At 46.2% G+C, this 24868-nt stretch overlaps 1 protein-coding gene across 1 annotated transcript; it reads right to left on the bottom strand.

Annotated features, from left to right (window-relative positions):
* Positions 1 to 5683: 5683 nt before the first annotated feature.
* On the bottom strand, positions 5684 to 24199 carry MRAS (muscle RAS oncogene homolog). Its single transcript, XM_009865643.1, has 5 exons — positions 23904 to 24199; positions 14532 to 14685; positions 11175 to 11274; positions 9790 to 9869; positions 5684 to 6683 (listed from the first exon to the last, which is right to left on the bottom strand). The coding sequence occupies exons 1-5, from the start codon at positions 24094 to 24096 to the stop codon at positions 6584 to 6586; spliced, it is 627 nt and encodes a 208-aa protein (XP_009863945.1). The 5' UTR covers positions 24097 to 24199; the 3' UTR covers positions 5684 to 6583.
* Positions 24200 to 24868: the final 669 nt, after the last annotated feature.

The raw sequence follows: 24868 nt of genomic DNA, 5'->3' as shown, positions 1-24868 counted from the left end.
AAAATCCGGCTGAGCCAACCCAATACAATCACCAAGCTCGCCCTTCTGGCCAAAGGGTGCTGGAGGAAACAAAGAGACTTTACCAAGCCAAGCAAAAAAGGGTGGGAATGAAATTCTGTGACCAGCTCTGTGGGATACTCAACGCTAGAGTTAAGAGCTGTCTTAAGCTCTTGTGAAGGTTTAGTGATGAGGATGAGGGCAAGGCAAGGCAGAAAGCTCCCAGGGGGAGGGTGAGCAGCACCCTATCCCCAGCTTACACCATTCTGCTTTGCTTGCCTCGAGCAGAGCCCAGTGCATCAGCCTTCACCTTGAGTTTCCTACTTTTTGTCAGCTTGCATCCCGGGGACTGTGGTTTGAAATGCGGCTCTTATGGAGCTTGCAGAAAAGAAACTCCCATCCCATAAGCATCTGTCCAGGCCTTTCAGTGGGTTCTCAGTGCCAGGGCTCCGCTTAGGGGGATGTGGGCTCTTGAGATGCAAAGAGACATGCCAAATACCTGACTGGGTCTTGGGCTGGCTAGGCTTGACTACTTTAGTCAAGGGGAGCCACACGATAACCACAGCTGCGTGCAGCAGCCTGACGACCAGCTTGTGACTTATTCAGCTGGACTGACTTCTCAGCAGATTTGTCTTGATCACGAACTGTACAATGTCACTTACCCAAATTTGCAGAGGATTTGGCTTTATAAAACAGAGTCCCAATTCACAAAGCTCCTTCTCCTCCTCTTGCTCCTGCTCTCTTATCAAGCAACTCCAGGATTTCACCCAAGTCCCTCCTTTTTGTTTCCAGGACATGACCACATGCCCAGTCTGAGCTCTCAGACTATGTTGTAGATGCCCTGGTCTCCAGGGAAGAGACCTGAGAGAATGGACGGAAATACGAGAAGCAGTAACGCTTGTGGCAAGTCAGAGGGCTGTGCTGGGCTTGGCACAATATTGCTGGTCCCCCAGGATTTGCAAAGGGAGCTCCCAAATCAAAAGAAATAAAAGCTGTCCCCAAAACTGCCAGGAACACTAACCCTTGCACTCACCGACCTGGCAGGTCCCACGTGTCCCCTCCCTTCGGCACCGCACATAGCAGAGGTGCAGCACCCACAGGTTTCGCCTGCCTGACCTGCTGGCCATTCACACCTGACTTCTTGGAGCTGGGGGGAAGCAGCAGTGATTTGCCACAGTGGCAGAAAAACAAACAACCAGCAAACCAGAACATACCCCCTTGCTGCTGCTCCTTGTCTCTCCCCATCATGAGATCCAGCATGTGCATAGAATCATAGAATGGTTAAGGTTGGAAGGGACCTTGAAGATCACCTAGTTCCAACCTCCCTGCTGCGGGCAGGGACACCCCTCTCCCACTAGACTAGGTTGCTCAAAGCTCCATCCAACCCGGCCTTGAGTGCAGAGTCATCTCCCTGCTCTGTTGTGCTGCAAGCAAGTCCCATGTCATCCCAGAAACTGTGTCTGTAAGATCATCTATGAAATATTCATTCCCCTTGTATGCAAGAGAAAAAGAAGCAAAAGCCTGCATAATATCGATGGAATCCCTGATAGCCAAATATTGAATTATTTACAGCCTAATTGTGCAAGTGATGCTCATGAGATCACTTAGGCTGCAAAATGCAATTAATACATTTTGCAGAATTGGTGACTTCTACTTCAGGCTTTGTTTCAATGCATCAGTGAGTCCCTAAAAAAATATGTGAGATCACTTCACAGAAGAGCTAGAATATCCACAGACACTTGAAATACGCACAGGCTTTTCTCAGAGTGCTGCTGTAAAATAGCAAAGGGCTCTTGAGCCACCAACTAGCTGCTCAACTACCTGCCTGAAGACATGCATCTGGAGCCACTTCAGATGCTCAGGGGAATCTTACCTGGCTGCTAGATCTCACAGGCACAGATCTCCCAGGCAGATGTCCTGGATAGCCTGAAGCAGCTCAGAAGGCATTAAATACATGTATGCAAGACATAGAATTGAGTCTACGGTCTATGCAGACCTCCCAGCATACGGAGCAGTGACCAAGAGCTGCAACACTCTATGTGCCACAGAATCCTTCCTCTCCTCTTCACTGTTATGTTTGCTGTGTGGCTGTAATACTGCACAACATTCACATGTGCAGTAAAGGTCCTCTGCTCAACCTACAGCAGACAGAGCAGGTTGGCCACTGAACCCCAACTTGGATTTCTAGGCACAGAGCTTTTTTGTCCAATCCCAGGTACACAGGTTGATATGAGAGTTTCACAGGGGCTTGGCTATTTCCCTAACACAAAACTTCTCTCAAGCCCTCTCTCTTTCATTAGTAAATACGTATCTGAACCCTGGCATCTGGCATAGTCCACAAGTTGTGTCACTTAAAATACTCCTATATTCTGTATTCTCCATTATACTCTGCTTTTAGCAGAACTTTGAGGGGATCACCTCCTCCCCAAGTAAGTCAGCAGCATTTAGCAACCATCCCTTGAAATCACTGGAGCTGAACAAGGCTGTGGGCAGTCGCTTTCAGCCTCAGGATGGTAACAAGCTAAAAAACAGAAGAAAAAATCTGAGCCAGTATTACAATGCTGTCCTCTCAGTGCCTAATAATGCTCATTTCCTCTTGAGACGAGACACATCATGTATGTCTAAAACCCGCAGCCTATCCCAATTTACAAATTCTAGTACAGCTGTAGGTTTAAAGAGCCAGCCAAAATTAATTACTACAGATTAAGGAACAGAGCGACATACTGCAATGGCTTCTTGTTAAACCAAAACATCTGATCCAAACCAATCAATTTCAGCCCCTTGTTAAGCCCTTGCTTGTATTATTCACCATCTCCAGCATTCTTCTGCTGAGCGCTATCATCTGAGCATGGTCTACTCGGATGTACTCAGACTGTCACTGAGCTGCTTTGCCAGCGATAGCGCTAGCCTTGGTGAGACAGCCAAGAAAGCAGGTTTGTAGGTAGCCCATCACCTGCAGGCCTGCACAGATCGTTTTTTGTTTGTTCATTTTTGTTGTTACCAGGCTTTTGCTCCATTTTGAGCTGGCAAGCAGACAAGGACAATGAAAGCCTCTGCTCATGCCAGAGGAAAATGTATTTATTTTAGCCAGGTCCTTTTCCTTCTCTTCCTTCCCACCTGCCCTTTTCCTTGACTGAGAGACAAAGATAGACAGATGATTTTGCTTGTACAATAAATGCCATACATCTCAAAAGCTGGTAAACAAACAAACCAGTGTCTGCTTTATAGGCAGAAAGGCCTGAGGGAGGAAATGGCAACACAATTTACCTGAAGGCAGTGGTACAGCTGGGATGAGATCCCAGGTTGGGGAGGTAGTTACGCATTTATAACCCCCAAACTTCTATAGCTCAACAGGTTTTTGTTGGTTTACAAATATTATTCAGTGTTTAAAATGAAAAAAGGAGGCCTTTTGGTTATCAAATGCAAGTAAATCTTGAAGAGTTTACCCCTCTTTTCATTTTGTTTGAACGTGTATATTGAAAGCAAGCTAAGGCTACGGCTAGCTCTACCTTCTAAAATCCTGTTTAGTACAAGAGGCACCAGATTGCTCTGAGATGGTCAAATGCAGATTTATGCAGGGGCTGAAGATGACATGAGACTACTTGAACCGTCAGCTTTTTGGAAAATAAGCCCCAAGCGCAGCCTTACAGCATCTTCCTTCCCCAGACTGTCTCCGACCATGGCATGAAAGACCCTATCCACTGGATACTTCATAGGAAAAATAAGCCACGCACCAGCACCGTCAGTGCTTTCTGGAGCCTAAGTACCACCAACCAATGTCTCATAACCCAGGTCGCTAGCTGCTGTGTATAGCAGACATGATGCTCTTCACTTCCTAACAGCCCTGAATATGAAAGCGTGAGTTAGATGGTACTAGGCTCTGTATATCTCACTATTCTGAGTACCCTAGACTCATTAGAAATGTGATCCCTGTTGGAAAACACTTCTTGCTATAAACAAGTTGATTAACATTGGAGAAAACGGGCACACTTTTCCCATTTGCCACTATCATTTGCTAATCTGCTCCTTTCGCCTCCTCCCTGTTACTCTGTAATACCTGTTAGTTGCCAGAGAATCTGAAGAAACAATTAAGATGCTTCAGAAAAAAAAGATAATTTCTCACACGCAGTGCTGAGTACCCAGCAGATGTCACATCAAGATACACACATGCTGTTTCCAGGCAAGTATTCCCCAGGGTTTAGATAAAAATAATAAGGATGGGGAGTTTCAGCAGAAATCAGGTTATTTTTAAGTGGAACGGCTCTGGGGGGTATTAGGAGGGCTCCCTGAAATCTTCTTGGGTGTGGGATCTCATAGCATTAGTCATATATAATTAAAAAAATTAAGCCAGCAGTCAGGCTAGACAGGGATTCTGGCAGGAAAGCAGTAATGGTGGACAGAGCAAATTGGGTTGGTTGCAAATATCAGACACCTTCTGATTTACCAGAGGTTTTCAGGGCAGAACAAATGAGATGCCTACAGGGATTTCTTCACCTTAGGGAGACAGTAGTAAATCTCAAGAGGCAGGATTTGATCTGGACGGTTTCAGTCACCACAGGTTGGCCAACAAGGAAACGATGTAGTGGGAGAAATGCTACGGTGGTCTGGAGCCAGACCTTGGTTGACACAGGGTGTTGCAACTTTACTGAAGCACATGGCCCGCTGCCAATGCAGGAATCCATGCAAGATACTTCTTTCCTACATTCCCCTCCTTAATCCATCCCCAGCATCTGTCATCACACAAAAAGGGATGGAGGCAGGGGAGCCAGCATTATGGTAAGCGGCTTGCTGAGCCAGCCGCAGGCATTTGCCACCTTCTGGCTGTGATGAAGACTGGACAAATTAGGGAAATGTTTTCATTAGCCTTACTTACCTGGAAAGAAAATCAGCAGCCAATTCCCATTTTAAAAGGTGGCCTGGCAAAGAGTCATGAAACGACATCTGATGGCAAATAGGTTGCAAAGACAAACACAAACAACAAAGTCTGTGACAATCCACCATCTTCAACAAATCTTCAACATCCAAGACTGGGATTTTCTGCGCTCAGACACGTAAATCTCAGGCATTCATACTCTGCCAATATTTTAAGTCATGGCCATAAAGCATATTTGAATAGGATTCAAGATGATGAAAAGAAAGTTGTTACTTTTAAAGGGGTTTGGTAACCCTGTGAATGGAGCTGATGGCTCCAGTCCAGCAGATGACAATCCATTAAATTAAAGAAAAATTTGCCACTGCACTCCTTGGTGCCAGGAAATGCGTGAAAGAAAACGTGGCCCCTCCAGGACGAGCACAACCACATTTCTGGTGCCACAGATGGCGGCTTGAATTTGCAGGGTTTTCATCCTGCCTTTTCATTAGGCTTAAAGATACTTAGTCTTTGCTGTTTTCAGGGAGACATTTTAGATACAGAAAGCTTATGAAGGGACACATTCTGCCTGAATCACTTTCAAAACACCTCTCCTTTAAAGTCACCAACTCTCAGCAAAGGAGGGAGAAGAAGAAACATTGAGCCAAAGCCCATAAACAGATTTTTTGTCTGTGTGTGAGATGAGCCTGGGAAAAGCAAAACAATTCATCTACCCAAGAGCGGCTTTGCAGGGAAATGTTAAGGAAAAATAAAGAGGAATTTAGATCACACCACTTTACACACATTTATGAGGGAGAAATTCAACACCCAGATAACAAATTCAGTTCAGGTTTTACTTCCTCTCTCCCTCTTCACCCCCTCTGCTTAAAGATCACATACCCTTCCATTTGTAAATTACTTTAATTTAAATACTTCCAGGTTAACAAAACGTCTTAACTTCAACATGCCCCAAATTACTAAACAGAAACAAAACCTCTTGACAAAGGGTAAGAAAAAAATAATAATCCAAGCCCAAGCCTCCTTTTCTAGGCTGGAGTTTATGGTCTGTGAGCTGGCTGCCCTCCAGAGTCTGACACAATGTCTGGAGCACCCAGAGCAGCTGGAATTCATTTTCTTCCTTCAAATCTACGCACTTTCATATGAAGTCGTATTTTGGCACTGCCACCTAAGAGAGAGTTCAGTGCAAAAAATCTAACCCCGACCGTGTTTCTTTGCAACCCAACACTCGCTGAGCAAACAACGAAAAAGTAGAAGAGGACAAAAAAAAATAATTAGAGAAAGAAAAGCCCTTTCCCTTCCCCCACACATACACAGACAACTGTACCAAACAGGGGGGCTATTCATGGCTGTTCAGAAATGGGTCACAAGGAGAAATGTTTGTAGATAAAACCAACACTTTTTTTTTTCTTTTCTCCTTTTTTTTTTTTTTTTTAAATAAACATCATGGAGGCCCCTGGAAGGCGTTGGGGATGTTCTGAGAGTTGAAGTCCTGCTGATCCCTTCCGCCTCCCATTCATGAGGCTCCCATGCCGGCCCCGACGTGCAGCCCCCCTCTCGGGGTCCGGGCCCCATCAAGCCGCCTCCTCTGAGCCCCAGCTGCTGTGGGGAGCCCGAGGGGGTGGTGGGGCCCCACGGGCATCCTGCTGCTGCTCCTCGCCTGGGTGGAGGGTCAAGGGAGGAAGAGGGAAGTGTCCAAGGCACTCCTAGGCAGTCCCGTCACAAAATCACGCACTGGAGTTTGTGGGAGCCCGTGGCTCTGTCCCCTCGCCATTTGGTCTTCTTCTTCTTCTTCTGGCTTTTCTCTGGGATCTGCTGCCTGTTTTGGGAGACAGAGAGGAAAATAAGGAGATGATGCACAAGGGTCTAGACATCAGCATCCAGAGCTCTGGGGAGACAGCAGAACGGCATCGTGGTGTGCATATGTATATTTGCATACAGATCTCCATATACCCTTCCACACCGATGTGGCTTTTATGCCACACAGCCAGCAAGAAGACTGCCTGCATTTTTAAGGAAGGAGGAAAGAAGGCATAAGCAAACATTAAGGCTAATGGCAGAGATGTATGTCCTGGCAGGGCATGATGCCTCCGGTTGCCCTGGGTGAACTGCTGCCTTCTTCCCTGCCACACGGCTGCTCTGGGAAACAGAGATGCTCTAAGCAATGTAACGTCATCCATCGCACTGCTGCTACCACTCATTAGGGAAGAGGATGAAAGAGATAGAGAATGCACAGAGAAATAAACCCTCCTGGAAAGATTTGCTTTCAGCTGGCATTGCCCTCAGTCAGCTGCACTGCTGTGGACTTAATTGTGGAGGAGAGCTAAAAAATAATAATGAAAAAACAGAGTCTGCTGCCGACAGGGCTCCAGCCTCCCCTGGAAGTTGTGAAGAGCACCAGAGCACAGAGAGCAAGCTGACCACACAAAGAGGTCACTGGCTATCTGAAGTCACAGCCACCAGAAACACGCAGCTGAGAGCACTCCTGCCCTGTGCTGTCCCAGCCCCTGTCAGCCAGGTGACAGGGCTGTGAGCAACCTCTAAAATGCTGAGTGCTTCTCCTTCTTCATTAAGAAGAGGCATTGCCCGAAAGCCTGTTTGCAGCTGCCACTCAGCCAGCCCAGTGACGCAAATTCAACAGAAGGCTTTGCAGTTCAGACACCTGACAGGCAGCCCGTAGACTTAGATTTTCTTGTAAGACAAACTGTACAAACACTGACAGCTTCCTCAGATTCAAACAGCGTCTAAATACCCAACCTGAGAGTTTCAATAGTTCAAATCCAGCCTCTTTGCTATGTAACATGCCAGGCACTAAACTGAGTATTTAGACCAAGTTACCCAGACCAGGATGAGGCACAGCTGAGGGACAAATCATTAGGACTTCGGTTGGTGTTTTTCTTACAGCCTCAGCTCCTAAATGCTCACAAACACCTGAAAAACTCAGCTTTGACTAATAACATTTTTTCTTCAGTGAATATGAGGGCTGGAGGCATTAATACTATAAAACTTTAAAGCACAAAACTAGAAATCTGACCTAAAAAAATACTCTAATTTGGATAAATACTATGTGGCCACCAGCTGTTCACAGTGTTCTGGAACTCTTTTAGAGATCCAGAAAACCGTGTCCCAGGCCCACTCAAGATTTCTGCTGTGACAGTGCTTACCTACACACTGCTGCAGCATAAAAGGGGTATCAGGAAATTTCAAGGATCTATTGGGCAGACTCAATCACCCCACTCCTTTCTGGATTACTTCCAGGTAACAGTTTCTTGCATGAAGCAACATAAATATCCAAGTGCAAGGAGCACAAACAGTGCCAATCCTGAATGAACATCCTCATCCTGAAAACTCAAGTGGGCTCTGGGGAGCCTCTACCTTTGTGAAGCACTCCAGGAATGACACTGCTTTTAGGGAGCTGTAAATTCACATTTTATTTGGAAAAGCTCACTTTAAAAAAGAAAAGCGATACTTGATGGGTGATGGCTGTGGATAGTTTGCAACGTCCAAAGATCGAATGTAGCTGCTTTGTGGCCAATGACCACATCACAGAGCAGCTCTCTGCTCTCTGGCTTAACCTGAATTCCTGCTCTTGTGAGCTTCTCTGGTGCTCTTGATGCCACACAAAGTTCCAGCTGGCTGGTAATGAATTTCACAGTGACTACTCAGGGAACTGAGGTTTATCACCTATTTCTGAGGTTATGGAGTACATTTTCAGGGCTTGAATTTAGTGATGCTTCATTACAATGCTCCCTCCAGCCTGTCTGGAGTCATGTTATGCGGAGAAAGCAAACAGACCCTCACCATCTTATTTTGACTATGTTTCTTTATGCCCCCAGAGTAGAATACATGGTGGTAAGAGCTTGCTGTAACACAAAAGTAGTATCTAGCCAGCTAATGCTGAGTTACAGAACAGTTGGGAAATAGCTTGGGACACTTCCAGCTCAGCTCTGTAGCTCTCCAAAGACTTTCTGCCCCCTGCTTTTGAGACACGTGGGAAGAGTGGGCAGTACCATCTGCTTTTGATGGAGGTTGACTCGAGGCTGCGCTAAGATATTCACAAGTACAGATATGCTGTGAATAAATGCCTCACGGTTTAATTGCCAAGCGAGGCACTTTGACTGCACGGCAGGGAGGAGCATGATTTCAGCCCAGCACCCTCCCAAAACATGAAAAATGAGGGCCCAGAAAAATCTGGCAGACAAATGGTGCCAGAGAAACAAATCTTCTCTGAGAGATTTGAAGTTATCAGCTGAGATGTGCGTGCAGCTCTTTTCCTGCAGGGCAGCCAGGATTTTGGAAGGCAGTCCCTCCCTGCCAGCAGCCAGAGCAGGGGCTCGCCTGGAGAGCAGGCGTTTGCCAAAGCGAGCAAAGGCAGCTCGTGCCAAAACTGGGAACAAAACTCTGCCGTCTGAGGAGGAAACCTGTGGCTTAGCCATTAGGTCATGCTGTTTCTCATACAAAGCAGCTTAATTTTTTCCATTTAGTGAGCAGAAAATGTTAGAAGTCACCTACAACATTAGAATTCTGTAGATTTTTTTGCCAGCTCTTTTTAACCTCTGGCAGTGTGAGACCCTGAGAGGATAAAGCTATGAAAACCCAAATTACTGGTCCAGAGCTTTTAAAGCTGACCTTTTATAGCTACTCATTACAGTAGGCTTTGCAGTGGTCATTGAACAATATATTTTCATCATGGCCACGGATAGTTCTCAACCTGCCTAGCACTGATGTCCTCCAATGGCAGCTAAGTGCTAGTAACACCCGTATGCAGACACAGGACCAGAAGATTTAATAAACCCCAGAAATCTCTCAGCCCCAACCACTCCAGCCGGCTCCTGCTCCCCAAAAGCTGGCTCCTGCCTCTCTGGACCAGGACTCCTGCATGTCCTGCCCGTGGGCAGTGAGCAAGTGAAGAGTGTGCAGCTTACCTTATTACCCTCACGAGATCATGGAAGGCCTTGTCAACGTTTAGAGGTGGGTCCTTGGCACTAGTTTCTATATAGGGAATCTGGAGAAGAGAAGAGTATCATGAAATAAGTTAGTAACATGTTGGTAGCAAACCAGTTTCAAAATGAAAAGCCCTAAAGGCTGGAGAAACCATGAGCCTAAGAGATTACATAAACAAAGTGTTGTCATGGCACTGCTATCAACATCGTCACGCTGAGAGCAAGGTCAGCAAGTGCTTACAAAAGGTCCGGAATAAGCACCAGGCAAACCAGCTGCCATCAGAGCTCCAGGTTTAGGGGAGAATAATCACAGACTTCATGCCGTCAGAAGTTCTCTCCCCCTAAGCTGTGCTTGCAGACTTGAAAATAGCCGAAGGTTGTTGAAAGACGAGTGCTTGCCAAAACTTCTTGCTTGCCACATTTTATTAGGACTACTGCATGAATATTTCATGACTACAATTCTCCTTCAGTGTAAAATGATCTTCTCCTTCACAGTCTGACAGCCAGATGGGGCCTCCTAGAGTGCCTGTCCAGCACGCTGGCAGATTTATACAACTGCCTCTGATAAGGTATTTTTTGTACACGGCCTTTTCCGAAGCGTGTGCGTACAGATGGGTGCAACCCAATGTGTTGCAGTTTAGTGTCCTGACTCCTACAGAAACAAGCTGCCTTGGGGAGGGAGTGAGCCTGCCCTGCCAAATTCCCATGTTGGCTTCTTTAGAAACCCCGCACAGCTTGCTCAGTTCAGGCACAGCAAGCTTCCAAGAGGCCTCAGGCTTGTTTGCCTTTACCTCTCCATTCAGTTCCTCCTAGGAGATTGCTGTATCCCTCTGGGTATCCAGCACTGCTGGCATTTAGAGGTGATTAGTGGAGAGGCGTGTGATCTACACCCATCCAAGACCAATTTCTCAGGCTAAACATGGCATGAATAATGCAGAGCTAAGGTGGTGGGCCAGATTTATATAGGCTTAACAACGCCATAACTTCATTATCTTTAACAAGTTCATTTCCTACAGACACCTGGGTCTACTTCCTAATCCCTGACACCACTTTTTTTCAGTCCAGGAGAGTGCACTTTCTTCCCTACTTTCAGAACATTTAATGTTTCTCGACACCTTGTACACACGGCTTCGTGGTGGCCACAGCTTTGCTACAGCCTGGTGCACGGCAAAGGTTCTAGTTTCAATAATGAACTGCCCCTAAGAAAGGAAACTGCATAGCTACCACTTTGCAGTAGTCAAAATGTAATTGCAAATGTTCGATTGTAAGAGAAATCCTTTAATTCAGCTCCAAATGAGCCGAGAATTCAATTCTGAATGGCTGCAATGGAACTTACAACAACCAGTTAAGCAATTCTGCAAACTTACATTATGTTTTGTTGCCATTTCTCTTCCCTGTTCTCTCGTAATTTTCCGTAAATGCATTAGATCAACTTTGTTCGCCACCAAAATCATTGGAAATGACTCTCTGGAAAAAAATCAAAACCACCACCCAATTATTAGCAGTCTGCAATAAAAATTGCTGAGCATAAGTTTCACTTTCTGATACTGACATCATCTAACATTTTCAGCTACAGACATATCATACATGTGTAAAGAAATATAAAGACCAAACGAACACACATCAGCCCCTAGACTGTGCTACATATGTGTTCATACTGTAAAAATTTATTTGCCAAGTTGCATGCATGCACACATTCATTCTTATTTGCAGGCACCACAGGGACTTGGTGTTATTGCTTTTGCAATGCCTGATAATGACTAAGATTGAAGATCCAACTAGGTGTATAAAGGGCTACAGAATGAGTCAAGAAGTTAACTGAGACATAGAGATAGATCTTGAACTGGTGATTTGGACTCTTCTGTAACAGTTAAGGCTTCTCAGTAACAGCTTGCTGCTTGCAAACAGCTGCTCACCATTGCACCTTAATGAGGTACGGTGGAGGAACTGGTGTCAGTTAATGTCCTGGTCACCCACTGAGAGCAACCGTGGAGGAAGAAAAGAGACTCTGGGAGCTGCTGCTAGAGGGGCATCAAATGGAGGAGGAAATGGCTGGGGGCAAAGATCCCTGTCAGCTGTTACCCCAAGACAAATTGAAAGACTGGCTGTGGCAGCTGGAAGGAGGCTGGAGGGAACCGAAGAGTCTTCCTAGGCTTCCAGATGCTATTACCTACCATCTCCTGCTTCTAATTCCAGAGCAAAAGCCTGATGAACAACGCTCTTTTGTATCAAAACCACCTACCGCTGTAACAATACTCAGTACTTCTCTAGCTTTATCAGCCATGTAAGTGACCTTCTTCAGCCACTGCCTGAGAAAAGACCCATCTGTCCACAGCATGTCCAGTGCAAGGCTGTCCTGATGAGCTGCGTGGGTCAGGCTCTCCCCCAGCAGACATCCCCGTAGCTCCGGTGATTAAACAGAACCAAGGCAGCTCGTGCTCCCCACCCCATCCCCATATCCTCTCCTCTGTCTCTGTGACACAGAAAGCAAAGTTGTGCTGCAGGGCCTTTACCCACTGCTAGGAGGGAGGAGGTCCTTTCTTATAATGGACAATTACTGCAGTATTATTCTCCTATATTTAGCTTTAAACCCTCCTAAAATGATGGCAGTGTTCTCTGCTGTAATGGAGCTGATTTTATTGGGGTAAGGAGCAGCTGGCTGTACTCATTTCTGCATAAAACACTTCCTTGAGTAACTCTGGATTTTCAAACAGCGTTTCTGTGTCATTTTTCATCAAGACGATAAGGGCTCCATCTTTTCCCTGGCATGTTGCCCCATTGCTCTGGCTGGAAAAATACTGTACTGCACTCTGCATTTTAAGTAAGTCTCACAGTTACTCATTCTGATAATGTGGCTTTGATTTAATTTTAATACCTGAACACAGATATATCTTGACTCTGATCATTCTGGAGCAAAACACTTGCTTGTCTTGATTATTTGATTCCTATTTGGGCTTGCAGCACATTGATAAGAAAGGGATTACATTTGGATAGTATTTCATTTGCCTTGTTTACATCAGGCATAACACTCTATGGGGACTTTGTTCCCTGTTGTAAGCCATACAATTGCTAGTTGGAAGTTTTACTGTAATGAAGGTTATGAAAAGAAGCAGGAGGAAGGCTTTGAACGCTGCTGCTAATGCAGCAGCCTGCAATTCCTTTGGATTTTAAGTCGTCAGAACCGACCGCTAGCTTGAAAACCAGGGCGATGCTCTGCTCCCAGCTACCCACGAGTCTGGCAGGACGGCGTCTTTACTCATGCTGCTCTTACTGCTGTGATTTTTTGGCTGAGCTGTGGTTTTGGACGGAGTGCTCAGTTCCGAGGGCTCTGTGCTTCAGTGGCGTTGAGCAGGGAAACAAAAACAACCTCACCAGCCTCTTTCACTTCCTGCTTCTCACACACCAGCCACAGTGCTTGCAGGGCGTAAGGAGGGGTAAAAGTTTCAGTGTGGGGCAAAACAATGAGCACTTCATCTTATTTTCACAAAGTTCAATTAGATAAAACTGATACTGGTTTGGGGCAGGTTACAGGAAATACTGTCCTGTCTTCTTCAGCTTTCAGAGAAGGATTTCATTTGCCCCGAGCTGAGCTGGCAGTGAAGAAAAGACTGTCGTGATCTGGGAGGCAGACTGAGTGAGTGACATTTTTCTTCATTTAGATTAAATCAAAGGGTGTTTTTTCCTCTGCTTTGCACTCTTGTGGGCTCTGCTTTGGACGCTTTACTGGAAGAGCTGTCAGCTGTGAACCTCACATGATACGAGTCCACCCTTCCTGTGGGGAAGTTATTCAGAGCTGTGAAAGGAAGCCAGCAACGAGGCCTGAACCCTCTGGTGGCTTTTCTTGATGACTTCCATAATTAAAAGTCATTATGAATGGAAAAACTAAGTGTTATAAAGCTGCAGACATATAAAGGCTTAATTCACACCCCACCCAGTAAGCATGGATTCATCACCTCTTGAACCAGGGTGGGAAGAGGGAGTTAGCTTGGAGATAAACTGGCAGCTTCCCCTCGCTCTGTCAGGATGCATTTGCTTATCACAATTAAACCCTCGGCATTACCCTCTCCCATGCACTCTCAAGGAGGGGAGCGGGCGACCTTTCTTACCTTCTCCCCAGTCACGCAGAGATGTTTTATTCATTGGAAATGGTTGCTGCAGAGCACGACGCACTAACTGCATTACACCTCTCGAGGTGTAATTTCCCTTTCAAGGCACATGTTCACAGCCCCAAACCATGCAGGACTTTCTAAGGTTTGTTTAGCACAAACTGAAGCCAGGGAGAAGAGGATGCTGCCAGGGCACACAAAACTATTAGAGCTGGATGCTTGCTGGCTCCCTGCTGGTGTTTCTACAAGTGCTTGCACTGTGCACAGAGCATCCTTCCGCCCTCTTCAGGGCCAAACTGGTTACCTTCAAAGGTGTCTGATCTGCCTTCCTCACACTGCTTTGCCAGACCGTTCTAGCAAAAGTTTCTCTCTTCCAGACCCCATTTTCACTCCATCATAACACTACTAAACTTTTCTATGTTGAAAGCACGCCATGCTTGTCAGAAGCGGTAAAATGCTTCTTACTCAGCAGATGTAAAGCTCCACAACCCCCCCCACAAGGATTTGCCCCAGGACACCCAGGAGGTGAAAGGCAGGGTGAGACATGACCCCCCTCTATGGCACAGTCTCCAGAGCAGTGAGAGGGCGTCAGGCAGCACCTGGCTCCACAGCACCCACCTGTCCTTGACTCTGAGGATCAGCTGGTGGAATCGGTCCACATGCTCGAAGCTAGCCTTGTCCGTCACCGAGTAGACTATAAGGAAACCATCTCCAGTCCTCATGTACTGTTCCCGCATCGCGCTGAACTCCTCTTGGCCCGCAGTATCCAGAACTAAGACAGAAGAGATTAAAGTTTTTAGTTACTGTGAGGACCTGTGGCTGCTGTCATTTCTATGTGTCCTATATGGCCATTTTGCCTCTGCTGAGCTTGGTCCTACCAAAGGCTGCGAGATTTGACAAAAGCAAGTTGGATGGAGAAGCTGGTTTCTTGTTACAAAACAAAAAACACTCTCAGATCCCACTCATTGTCAGTGCCTACACTGGGAGCAGACAGAGAGGAAGAAGACTACCTGGATTTTACTTTTGTTTTCCAGAATCAAATACTGACCACTGAACTTGTGGAGCTGCACCTCTGGTAAGATATGGCTCTAAGTATTTTGCAGTCCTCCATCTTTCCTTCTCCCAATTCTCTATGTTCTCTGCATGAAAAAACCCAAGACTGGAAGAGTAACTAAACACCAGTTTAAATGCCAAGGTCGATCTACAAACTGCATGGTGAAGCAGAGCTGGGGTTCCAGAGTAATAGCTACAAGCATTTTGTTTTCTTTTTCTCAATACCTGGATATTATTTCCGTGCAATTATATACTTCCAGAGCAAGACAGTACTGCCTCGAGGAGCCTCCCTTAAATATTTAGTCCCAAGTGGCATGCTGATACTGAGAAGCTAATTAAAACAGGTGGAAAAGCTTTAAGCTACTTGCATATCCTACACAGAGATCATGTTTCACAATGCCTAAATCTATGCTTAAACCCCCTAAAACACTTCAGTTGTGGCAGCAACCCAGACACTGTTCCCCACTAGATTAAACTCCTCTCTAACTTCATCATAACTCACTGGTTCTCCATCACTCTGCCTCACAGGGGGTCCCATCAGCTACATCATTGACCACATGCAGAGCAAGCTACATCAGCCTTCTGGCTAAACACCACATAGTGATGCACACATCAGTGCCAGTTCTTGGGCCCTGGATCTGTACACTGCCAGGACTTTGGCTAACAGGAGGAAAGCACAAGAGGAGTTCTCAGTTTAGGCTATGCCAGTTCAAACGTGGTGTGAGTTCAAAGTGCATCAGCTGCTGAGAAGCAATAGTCTTAACGCATCGTGGTATCCTAGAGGCAAAGGTGGAAACTTCAGGATGACTGAGAATGTTTTCACATCCCAGTCAACTGGGTTGGGTGGGAAAACGATTTCCACCTCCGCTGTACGGCCAGAGTGTAAGCATCTGCTGCCCACAAGTGAAGGGGAAAGCCCAGGGCACCGGTGGATGGGGACTGTGGCAGGAGCATACTGCTGACAGAGCAGCAGGGCTCCACACGGGTTTTTCTAGTCGGAGCAGGCCCACAGTCCTAGCAAGATGTTCACCGTAGGGGTAAGTACTCAGGCTGCCCCGATTTCAGATGGGGCCAGGATAAAGCCCGTCTGCTGCCGGCGTTACCTGCCGAATCAGCACAGGTGGCCACAGGCACTGCACATCACTGCGCACCCCACGAGCCAGCCCACACACCTTCGCTGCCTGTCTGGAGTAAATGCAGCTACGCTGGCGGACCTGGAGACCTTACTTGATGATGGTAGGCCCTTTAACGCCTTCAGCCTCATTCGTTTGCCTGCTTAGCTGGCCTTGAGTATCTGTTTCCATGAACCCTTAAAGTGAAAAGAGCTTCTAAGCTCTTGCAGAGACACTGAGATTTAGGCTTGTTTGCCAAGTAACTGGGACTTGCTGGAAAGTCACAGGTGTCTCCTCATAGCCTTTTATCCTGCTTCTCTACTCTAAATCTAGGAAACGTGGGTCTCAGCTCAAAGGCATCGAGGCTACTCTTAAGGACTGTACAAAAAGAAAACAAACAAAAAAGGAAATAGGAAAACAACCCAAAGACACTGCATGTGCTGGTGAATTTCTATGCCCTGGGCAGAATTGCTGCCATGGAATAAGGCCAGGACCGCGTGGCTAGGACGGAAGAGGAAATTAATCCTTCCCACCCATCCAACCTGCAAGGAGAGGCTGGGCTGCCCTCATCTGACTCCTGCACCAGCTGGACGAGATGTCAAGGGCAGGGCTGAGAGCTGACAACCAACACACGCACACAGACACACACTCCCTTCCCCTCTACAACATACATACCCAACCTGTGGTGGAGTGGGACAGCTTCTCGCAGGGACTCGGGCTCTCCTGCCCTCCCTCCCCCCGAGACAGGGCAGTGCCCAAGCACAAGCCGTGGGCAGGAAGGTGGAGATGGATGTGCTGTATCCTGCATGTAATTGGCTTCGGGACTTCCCCTTGCTCCAGCACATTTGCAAACCTCCCATGAAACACATGAGGAGCACCCAGCTCTGCTCTCGAACCCACCAACCCATCCCCAGCTGCTGCCTTTCCAAAGCTTTGCACCCCTTGGGAGAGGGCAGGAGGTGAGCCCGGCGTGGGGGCTGTGAGGATACCCAAGGGACAGCACGGAGCAGTGCTCCTGCCTCGCCTGGATCTTGGCCATGGCATCACACTGAACACAGGCAGAGCTGCTGTGTCAGCAGCTGCTATTTAAAGGGAATTCACTTGCAACATTCATAGAAAGGCAAGCAAGTCCAGACAGCATTTAATATGGCACTTTGAAAATGCAAGTAAAAGTCACACAGCAGTGAAGGTTGAGGTTCATCTCAGATGGGCTATTCATGTGAAGTTTAGTATTATGTGGATGCCCAGAGAAAGTCCTTGTTTTAACTTTAAATGTGGTCTTCATAAAGACAACCCCCCACCCTAACACTTCTGTGCCATGTGAATTGTAAACAATTAGAGAGAAGAAAGCTCTCTGGAGCCCTCATAGGCAGGATGGGACCACATCCTGGAAAGCATCAGCACTGAAAAAGGGCCAGATGCAAGTGGCTTTACTTCTGGTATAATTTTGTGGCATAAAAGCTTCAACAAGACTCTCACACAAATAAATGGAAGGAGAAACCTTGGGAGGGTGAAACTGGGAAAGTAACGTGACTGGTTTCCCAAAGGGGTGAGGATATTTAGGAAGTTAGCCAGCATTAGCCGTCTTTTAAAATTCCCATTTCCGCAGATGGAATGCCAGAAGACATAGAAATAATCATGTGAGTTCTCTCTTCCTCTGGTACACTTCAAAACAACAGTTGCCTCTTACTGGCAGTTGCCCCACTGGCAGAGCATAAAAGCTGATGTGGAAACAAGGCTGGACCAAAGCACAGTGGGTTTCCCCCACCTCATTCTTCCAAGAACCAAAATCAGATTCACAGTCTGTGCAGTGCAGGGTCACAGGCTTCCAACAGCAAACTTGGTGATGTTCCCACAAACTTGACCAAAGAAGCAGCAAGGAGGAGCATTAAAGAAAGTGTCTGGGTAAAGATCGAGGAGAGAGAAGCCAAGGACTACTATCTAATGTAGGAACAGGCAGCCAAAGAGGACAAAGCCATTTTACAGAGCTATCATGCAATCAGTTGGAGACTAAACTAAGAGCAATTAGGCTCTGAGAGCCCAGCAGGAAGGTCTCCTGCTCTGCAGGTAAGAGCTTGCTGAGTGAAGAGATGGCCTTTCCTGCTTTCCACTGGATGTAACCCCAACTGTTGTGAACTCCTTCCTAACTGAATCCTGCCCCCTTAAAGCTCTCCACACCATCTTCCTCTGCAACCTGATGGGTTAGGCTGTTTAGAGGGCACTTCTGAGCAGACACGGGGGCCCAGTAATACAGGAATTTTTGGCCCCAAATAGAAGCACTTGGTGCTTCCAGGTATTTTATGTGGCAATGTCTCTGCAAGCAACAGTGCTCTGAGTGCTCATCCAGAGACACAGGCATCTAAATCTAAGCCAAGGACAGGGACATGCTACAAAACCTAAGCCTAGGCTGGATTCAGTTCAGATTCAAACACAGCCTTCCCAGCCTTCAGGGAGCTCAGATCTGGTTGTGCAGGTGAGCTCTTCTTCTCTTTTCATATCTAGGCAAAATTCCCTCCTACGTCTTGATCTTTTACATTGCTGGGCAGCTGGGTGTATAGATCAACTCAGGAGAGTTTCTCCACTGTCCATGGGATCTCAGGGGCTAAACATGACCAGACAGGCAGGTTAAACCCATTTTCTATTCTTCAGCCCTTGGATTTCACTGCCCAAATCAGATACCAGCAGCCTGTTCCAAGCACACTGCTGCAGTCAGTCCTGAAAGCAGCTCACCATGGCTCTCAAGAGCCTTGCCTTCCAGCACCCAGAAGAGTGGCTGCACACCATGACGATCAGGGACAGGACACAGTTGTTCATGCCTGCCTTGATCTCATGCTCGGAAAGGCAAGCACAGCTGTGGGTAACTTGATTTTTGCAAGCAGTTTGCAGTGAAATCCCTTTGGCTACATAAATCCCGCACATGGGCAAGCCTTTAAGGGGCTGGATGGGTCAGCAGGCAGATAGGAACCTGGGATCACAGTGCCAGGAGCCTGACTCCACAGCAGAAAGAAGTCTGACTCCAGGCGTTCTCTGCTTCTTCGACTTCTTAATATGAAATACAGGAAAAATGCCTGAAGCAAAGAGAACTGGGAATGTTGCACTGTCAGGGGACCACAGGTGACAGAGCTGGACTCCTCATGCCGCTTCTCTCTCCAAGTCTCACTCTCCTCTCAGGATAGCAGCTCTACTTCAGCCAGAGAGAAATTCCATTCCCAGCTGCCCTGCAGCTTGGTAGCTCAAGGGAAAAACTTGAACTGACAAGTGAAACTAAAGAGGCTCAGGCTGAGGAAAGCCATCCCCACAGCCTTCATCTTTCTTCCATCAGCAGTGTGGGGGAGAGGGCACCTCCCATCAGCCACTGGCTTCAGCTGAGGAATTAGTATTCTGGGTGCTGAGCAGACAGAGTGCAGGGGCCACGGTTTATATTCTGCATTCCCACACCCCAAGCCACCCTGAAGAAGTATGAGGTGCCCGTGCTGTATGCTAGACAAGGTAAATGCTTCACTTGGTCACTCTGATGCTTACGCTCCTTCTCAGACGCAGCTACACTGCCCCCAGCATGAGAGCTTTCTTCGGGGAAAACCACGCGACAGGGAAACACTGGGGCTTTTATGAGCCCTTCTTCTGTGCCCTAACTAAATACACAGATGTTATAACATGGAAAACCCAAGTACTCGAATTCTTGCCCTTTCTTTAAGGCAAAAGAAAAGAGAAGCCTTCAGAAGAAAGGCTTCCACATCAAGAAACAGAATCAAGATGCAAGCCCTTAAAGAAGCTCTTTCTCTAACAAAGGGCAAGTATTCAAAGCCTTGTGTTTTCCATGTTGCAACATCAAAATTTTCCTGGCAGGAAAAAAATCCCCACAACCCAAGACAAAAAAACGTCTTTCAAGGTTACAAAATCCCAGCAATTAATGGAGGGGAAATACTGTACACACAAATAAAAGAATGAAAGTACAAACTTAATTTGAATTTTAATTCTTTCAATGACACTACTCACGGTTTAAATTAAAAAAAAAAAAAGAGAAAGAAAAGAAAGCAAGCCGCAAACCAACCCTTCTGCCTGCAAGTCTTAAGTGACCTTTGATCTCCCTCTGGCCTTCTGGCTGAATTGTTCCCAAGCTTCCTGAGGAGAAAAGCAGACAGCCTGTCCTAGGATGACTAACAGCAAAAGCCCTGCACGGGAGACAGGGATGGGAAGGGCAGAGAGGCAGCCCAGGGAAAGGAGCGGTGCTCGGTGTTACTCCATGGGGGTGCTCACCAGGGCTGTGCAGGTCGAGCTCAACGCAAGGGCACCTGGGGATCGACAGCAGGACTTGGGAAGAAGAGAAATAAAATAGAAAACTGAAGCTCAGGAGTAGGAAGATGACCTCTAGGCAGCAAAAGTTTCATCTAAATCATACCAGGGGAAGGAAAGGGAAGAGGAGAGTGACCACAGCCTCCTTTCACCCAACACACAGGCACAACTGCTTGCTTTGCAGGTACCAATTGGCACAGCCCTATCGACAGCGAAGAATTTAGCCCAATTCATCAACATGCCCAAGCCACGTGCTTGTAGCTATCTCTTCTTCACCAGCTTTTTCTCTCTGTGTGATTTAAGGAGTTTCGAACTATTGGGAATTCACTGCCATGTTAAGGTATTCCACTTTTGGCTTCATGCCCAGATTAAAAATTCCAGACTGGCGTTTTGCAGCCACACCAAAAGAAATCCTCCACTAATTGCTAAATTAGCCTGCACACAAGAAGAAGCGTACAAAAATTAACGATAGCAACTCAACTGGAGAAACAGCTAATCAAAGCAGATTAACCCTGGCCCCCACTTAATTCTGACCTGACGTATCTACACAGCACCTGCTTGTGAATGCATTTAACCAAGCACATCACCGTGCTGATTTCGGCAGAAACAGCAGGGAATAAATGAAGATAGCATATGCAGAGAAAATTGGAGGCTGAGGTGCCAGTGACTGAAAAACAGGCTAGCCACAAATTGCCTGTGCATCCCTTATTCAGGTTAAGTGCCCTGTTCCACTCTACAACACTTGTCCTCCAAACACTGCATTGATGGTCTTACAAAGCTGGTGTAAGGCCAAGGATAAAAGTATTTTTTTGTAGTGTTGGACTTGGACACGCCAAGCACATGTTTCACGAACTTCTGGGAGGCAGGAAACTGTCATAGACTCTTCTTCGGTGAAAAAACAGACACAGAGGCATGCTCAAGCCAGAAAGTAAACATGTAAAAGAACAGTTTGAACGTAGGTTTGGCTCCAAGGTCTAAAATCTGAAATAAAAGCATATTCCATTTAAGCCTACTTTCAGTGAGATACTTCACACTGAAATTGCTCTCACTGAGCATAGGAAAAAAACGCAAGTCAAACATTTCATCACGCTGCCAGTTGGTGCTATTGAATAAATGTGGGTGGAGGTCTTCATGGAAGGAAGCCAAATGCTTTATGCAAGCTGGCTAGCACAAGGTTTTTTTTGCAACATAATGCTGGTGCAGATACCAAATGCTAGAGATGCTTTGTACAGAACTGCTCAGGCAACAGCCTGGAAGAGGGTGGGCTGTGTTTTCTTTTTTTTCTTTTTTAAATTAAGTTGTTGGATGCCATGGTATTTGGCTTGCTTTTTTTTTAAAATATAATTATTTCTGCAAACTTAGAAACTTATGGAGCCCCTTATGCTATATCCTCACTTGGTAGTCTCATCTTCTAAAACTAGTTACTATTTCGGAGGTGGGCAGCTTCTTGTTCCCACCAAGCACTGCACAAAACGTCCACTTGTAAAAAATTTGGTTATAAAGACAAAAGGAAAGTCTAGAACTTACCATGATGTACTTTACCCTTCCTATCATGTTTGTTCCTACTTTTATATCATAAGTGATTCATGCAACCACATGCAACCATAACAAGAGCAGCTGTCCAAGTATATGGTGACCTTCAAGAATGGCCTAGATCCAAAACCTGTGACAGAAAGCTGTGGCAGAAGATACACGTAGTAGTCAGTCTCCATACCCTGTTTCTCCTGGTAAAGGTTCACATGTTTTTCCAGGCAAGAATATTGCCAAAATTCCTATTGTTCAAAATCTCAAGTGGTAGTAAAGAGAAGGAGAAGCCACAGTTTCACTTCTGTGGCTCCAAGGCATCCATGGGCACACGAAATCTCCAAGTCAAGGATTCTCAACATGCCACTCAAGGCCACAGCTGAATTCAGCTCAGCCTGAGTACAGTCACTAAACTCCATCTGAGCAAAAGAAAGGATTTTTCATTAAAAGAAAGGGTTAAGTTTCTGCTTGTTGGAAAACAACCTCTTTCCCCACTCCCACCCAGGTCAGGGTTGTTTTCTGGGTTTTTTTGACTAAACAAAAATTCCAAATATTCAGTGAAAGATGCCTCTTCTACTTCCAAATAATATACAAAACTCAAGCTGTTTGAAAAAACACCGATGTGTACAGCATGGATTTAATTTACAGCAAGATTGGATTTTTATTTTATACAACACTGGCATTTTAAAAATGAAGGTGCACAGGTACATTATGTGATGGTTCAGTTAACCAGCAGGTATCTCTGATGCAGATGACAACAAGAGACACGTCTGGGTACCAACTGCACAAATATTTCCTCATATCAGCTATCAACAACTAGGATATTTAAATTAAGAAATGTTGGCAAGATTAAGTTGTTTGGGGTTTTTTTAAATACGGAGTAAAGGCTGTTCTTTAGGGACCTTGGTGCCATTTGTCGTTACTAAATTGTATCTGATGAACCCTTAAGAGTGCAACTAAGATCTCAAGTTTCCAGACCAAGTTTAAGGTCTTCACGGCAAACCCCATCAGCCCCCACGTTCCACCATTCATGCCAATCCCCCAGTTTTCTGTCCCCACACACCAATGGTAGATATGCAGGGATGCCAAAGATCCCGAGCACCTTCATGACAAGAGGGTGGAGGTAGGATCTCAACACATGTGATCTAGTTCAGTTGTGTTAGTGGCCACATGCATGCACTTGGGCAACTAAGGCACAAAATACTTGCTTGCTTTTTATGTACTACTTAGTTATTGTATAAAGCCAAATAAAACTTAAAACATTTAACAGCAAGGTCTGTCTCTTGCAGGACAGCCTAATAGGTTGCAGCTTTAGGTAATATAGGGTTTTTTTCCTCACCTGCAGAATCAAGATTTTTTGGTTTTGATTTTTTTGGGGCGAGTAGGTTGGCTGGTTTGTGTTTTTTGTTTTGTTTTGGTTGGCTGGTTTTAAAAAGCAGTTTCTCTTAAAAAAGCTGAAAGATCTTGGTTACAGCAGCTCTCCAAGCTGGTGCCTTACCCATATTTAAATGAAATGGGTAACTAGATATGAAAACATCATGCCTGAATGATGGGAGTTAAGAGGTGTTAGAATTCTTCACTGTCAGTGTATGACAGTTTTGATTAAATGTTCTTTCTGGTTCATTCAGTTACACACTCCCTGTTATTTCTCAGGGGATGAGCCTAACCACAATAAAGCATCATTAGCAATAGCCACCTCATAGCGCTATAACTCACCCTTCGCAGAAGCCTACGCCAAATGTCTATGATGGTCTGTAGGTTTTTACATTCCTGCAAGAAACACTTCTGTGCAGAACTGGAACCAACACAACTTGAAGCAGAAGCTTTGCTAGAGATCAGCTGCAGATCACACGCTGCAGCTCCCAGGCCAGCTTGCACTCAAATTCCTGGCAGCTCACAGCAAAGTAGGAGGGACACAAGGGCACAACACACTGTGGGAGGCATTGAGGTGTATTTGCACTTATACTTGGCTAAAAGGGAAAGGGGACCACGGGAGTAGCTTGCTTACCATCAAGAATTGCCCACTGCCCATCTATTTCTGTATGCTTCAGGTAAGAGTCTTCAATAGTTGGGTCATAGTCCGGCACGAAAATCTTCTGGAAAAACTGAATGGTGAGCGCGCTCTTCCCCACGCCGCCATCTCCAACCACCACCAGCTTGTATGTGGGGAGGTTTTCGCTGGGAACAGCACTTGTAGCCATGCTTCCAGAGTGCTAAACCTGCTGGAGAAATAAACCATCTCCAATTACTCGTTAGCAATGAAACATGCACAAGGCAGCTTCTACCTGCGGCCCAGGAACTGAGGGTGAAGGCAGTACTGACATCCAAAGTCCTTATGGACAAGAGCGACAGCACCGAGCCTCCCCAACAGTTCTACTGCAAGTCAGACCCATCACTTAGAAGTGCAGACAACCCCACCGCTGTGCCTTGTTTACTCTCGTCTCATCTTCAAGGATCATTAATTGCCATCAAAAGCATGTGCAAAACTTTTATCATCTGAATATCTTTTCAACATGGGGTGGGCCCATGCGGCCATGCCCAAAATTACCCTGGCCCCATACAGCTGACAAGATCCAGATAATTTCCAGTGGCCAAATCCCATGGATAAGCCAGAGCCATGATATTCTTCACTGCTTAATCCTAGGTACAGCAAACTTTAAATGGTGTGTTACATCCTTGGGCCAGATGTGCAGGCAGAATGCTGAAGTGGTGATGGGTCAGACAGCAGTTAAAGGCCCAATCCTGGCTCTGCCAGCAGACAAAAATGCACTTAGCTGCTTTCTTCTCCATAATTTTCAAATATGAGAAACATAACTAAGAAGGCTGCAGGCCAGGAAAAACAGGTGGGTTTTGTTTTGCTTTTTTTAAAAAACAAAGTCACCAGACCCCACCGCTGCCATGGCAGGAAGGCTGGTTTCTGTGGCTATGACAGAGCCAGGAGAGCAGCTTCCCCTGCAGCAGGGTCACACTGCT

This window comes from Apaloderma vittatum, unplaced genomic scaffold, assembly GCF_000703405.1.
Source record: "Apaloderma vittatum isolate BGI_N311 unplaced genomic scaffold, ASM70340v1 scaffold43582, whole genome shotgun sequence".
Classification (NCBI taxonomy): Eukaryota; Metazoa; Chordata; class Aves; order Trogoniformes; family Trogonidae; genus Apaloderma; species Apaloderma vittatum.
This window is presented reverse-complemented; position numbering and strand designations above follow the sequence as displayed.

Excerpts from the sequence above, each read along its gene's own strand:
- MRAS (XM_009865643.1), bottom strand. The coding sequence starts at position 24,096 with ATGGCTACAAGTGCTGTTCCCAGCGAAAACCTCCCCACATACAAGCTG. Across the intron at positions 14,686-23,903 it reads GCAGTGGGCAATTCTTGATG|TTCTGGATACTGCGGGCCAA; the intron begins GTAAGCAAGCTA and ends CTTCTGTCTTAG. Across the intron at positions 9,870-11,174 it reads AAATGGCAACAAAACATAAT|ATTCCCTATATAGAAACTAG; the intron begins GTAAGTTTGCAG and ends TCTCTTCTCCAG.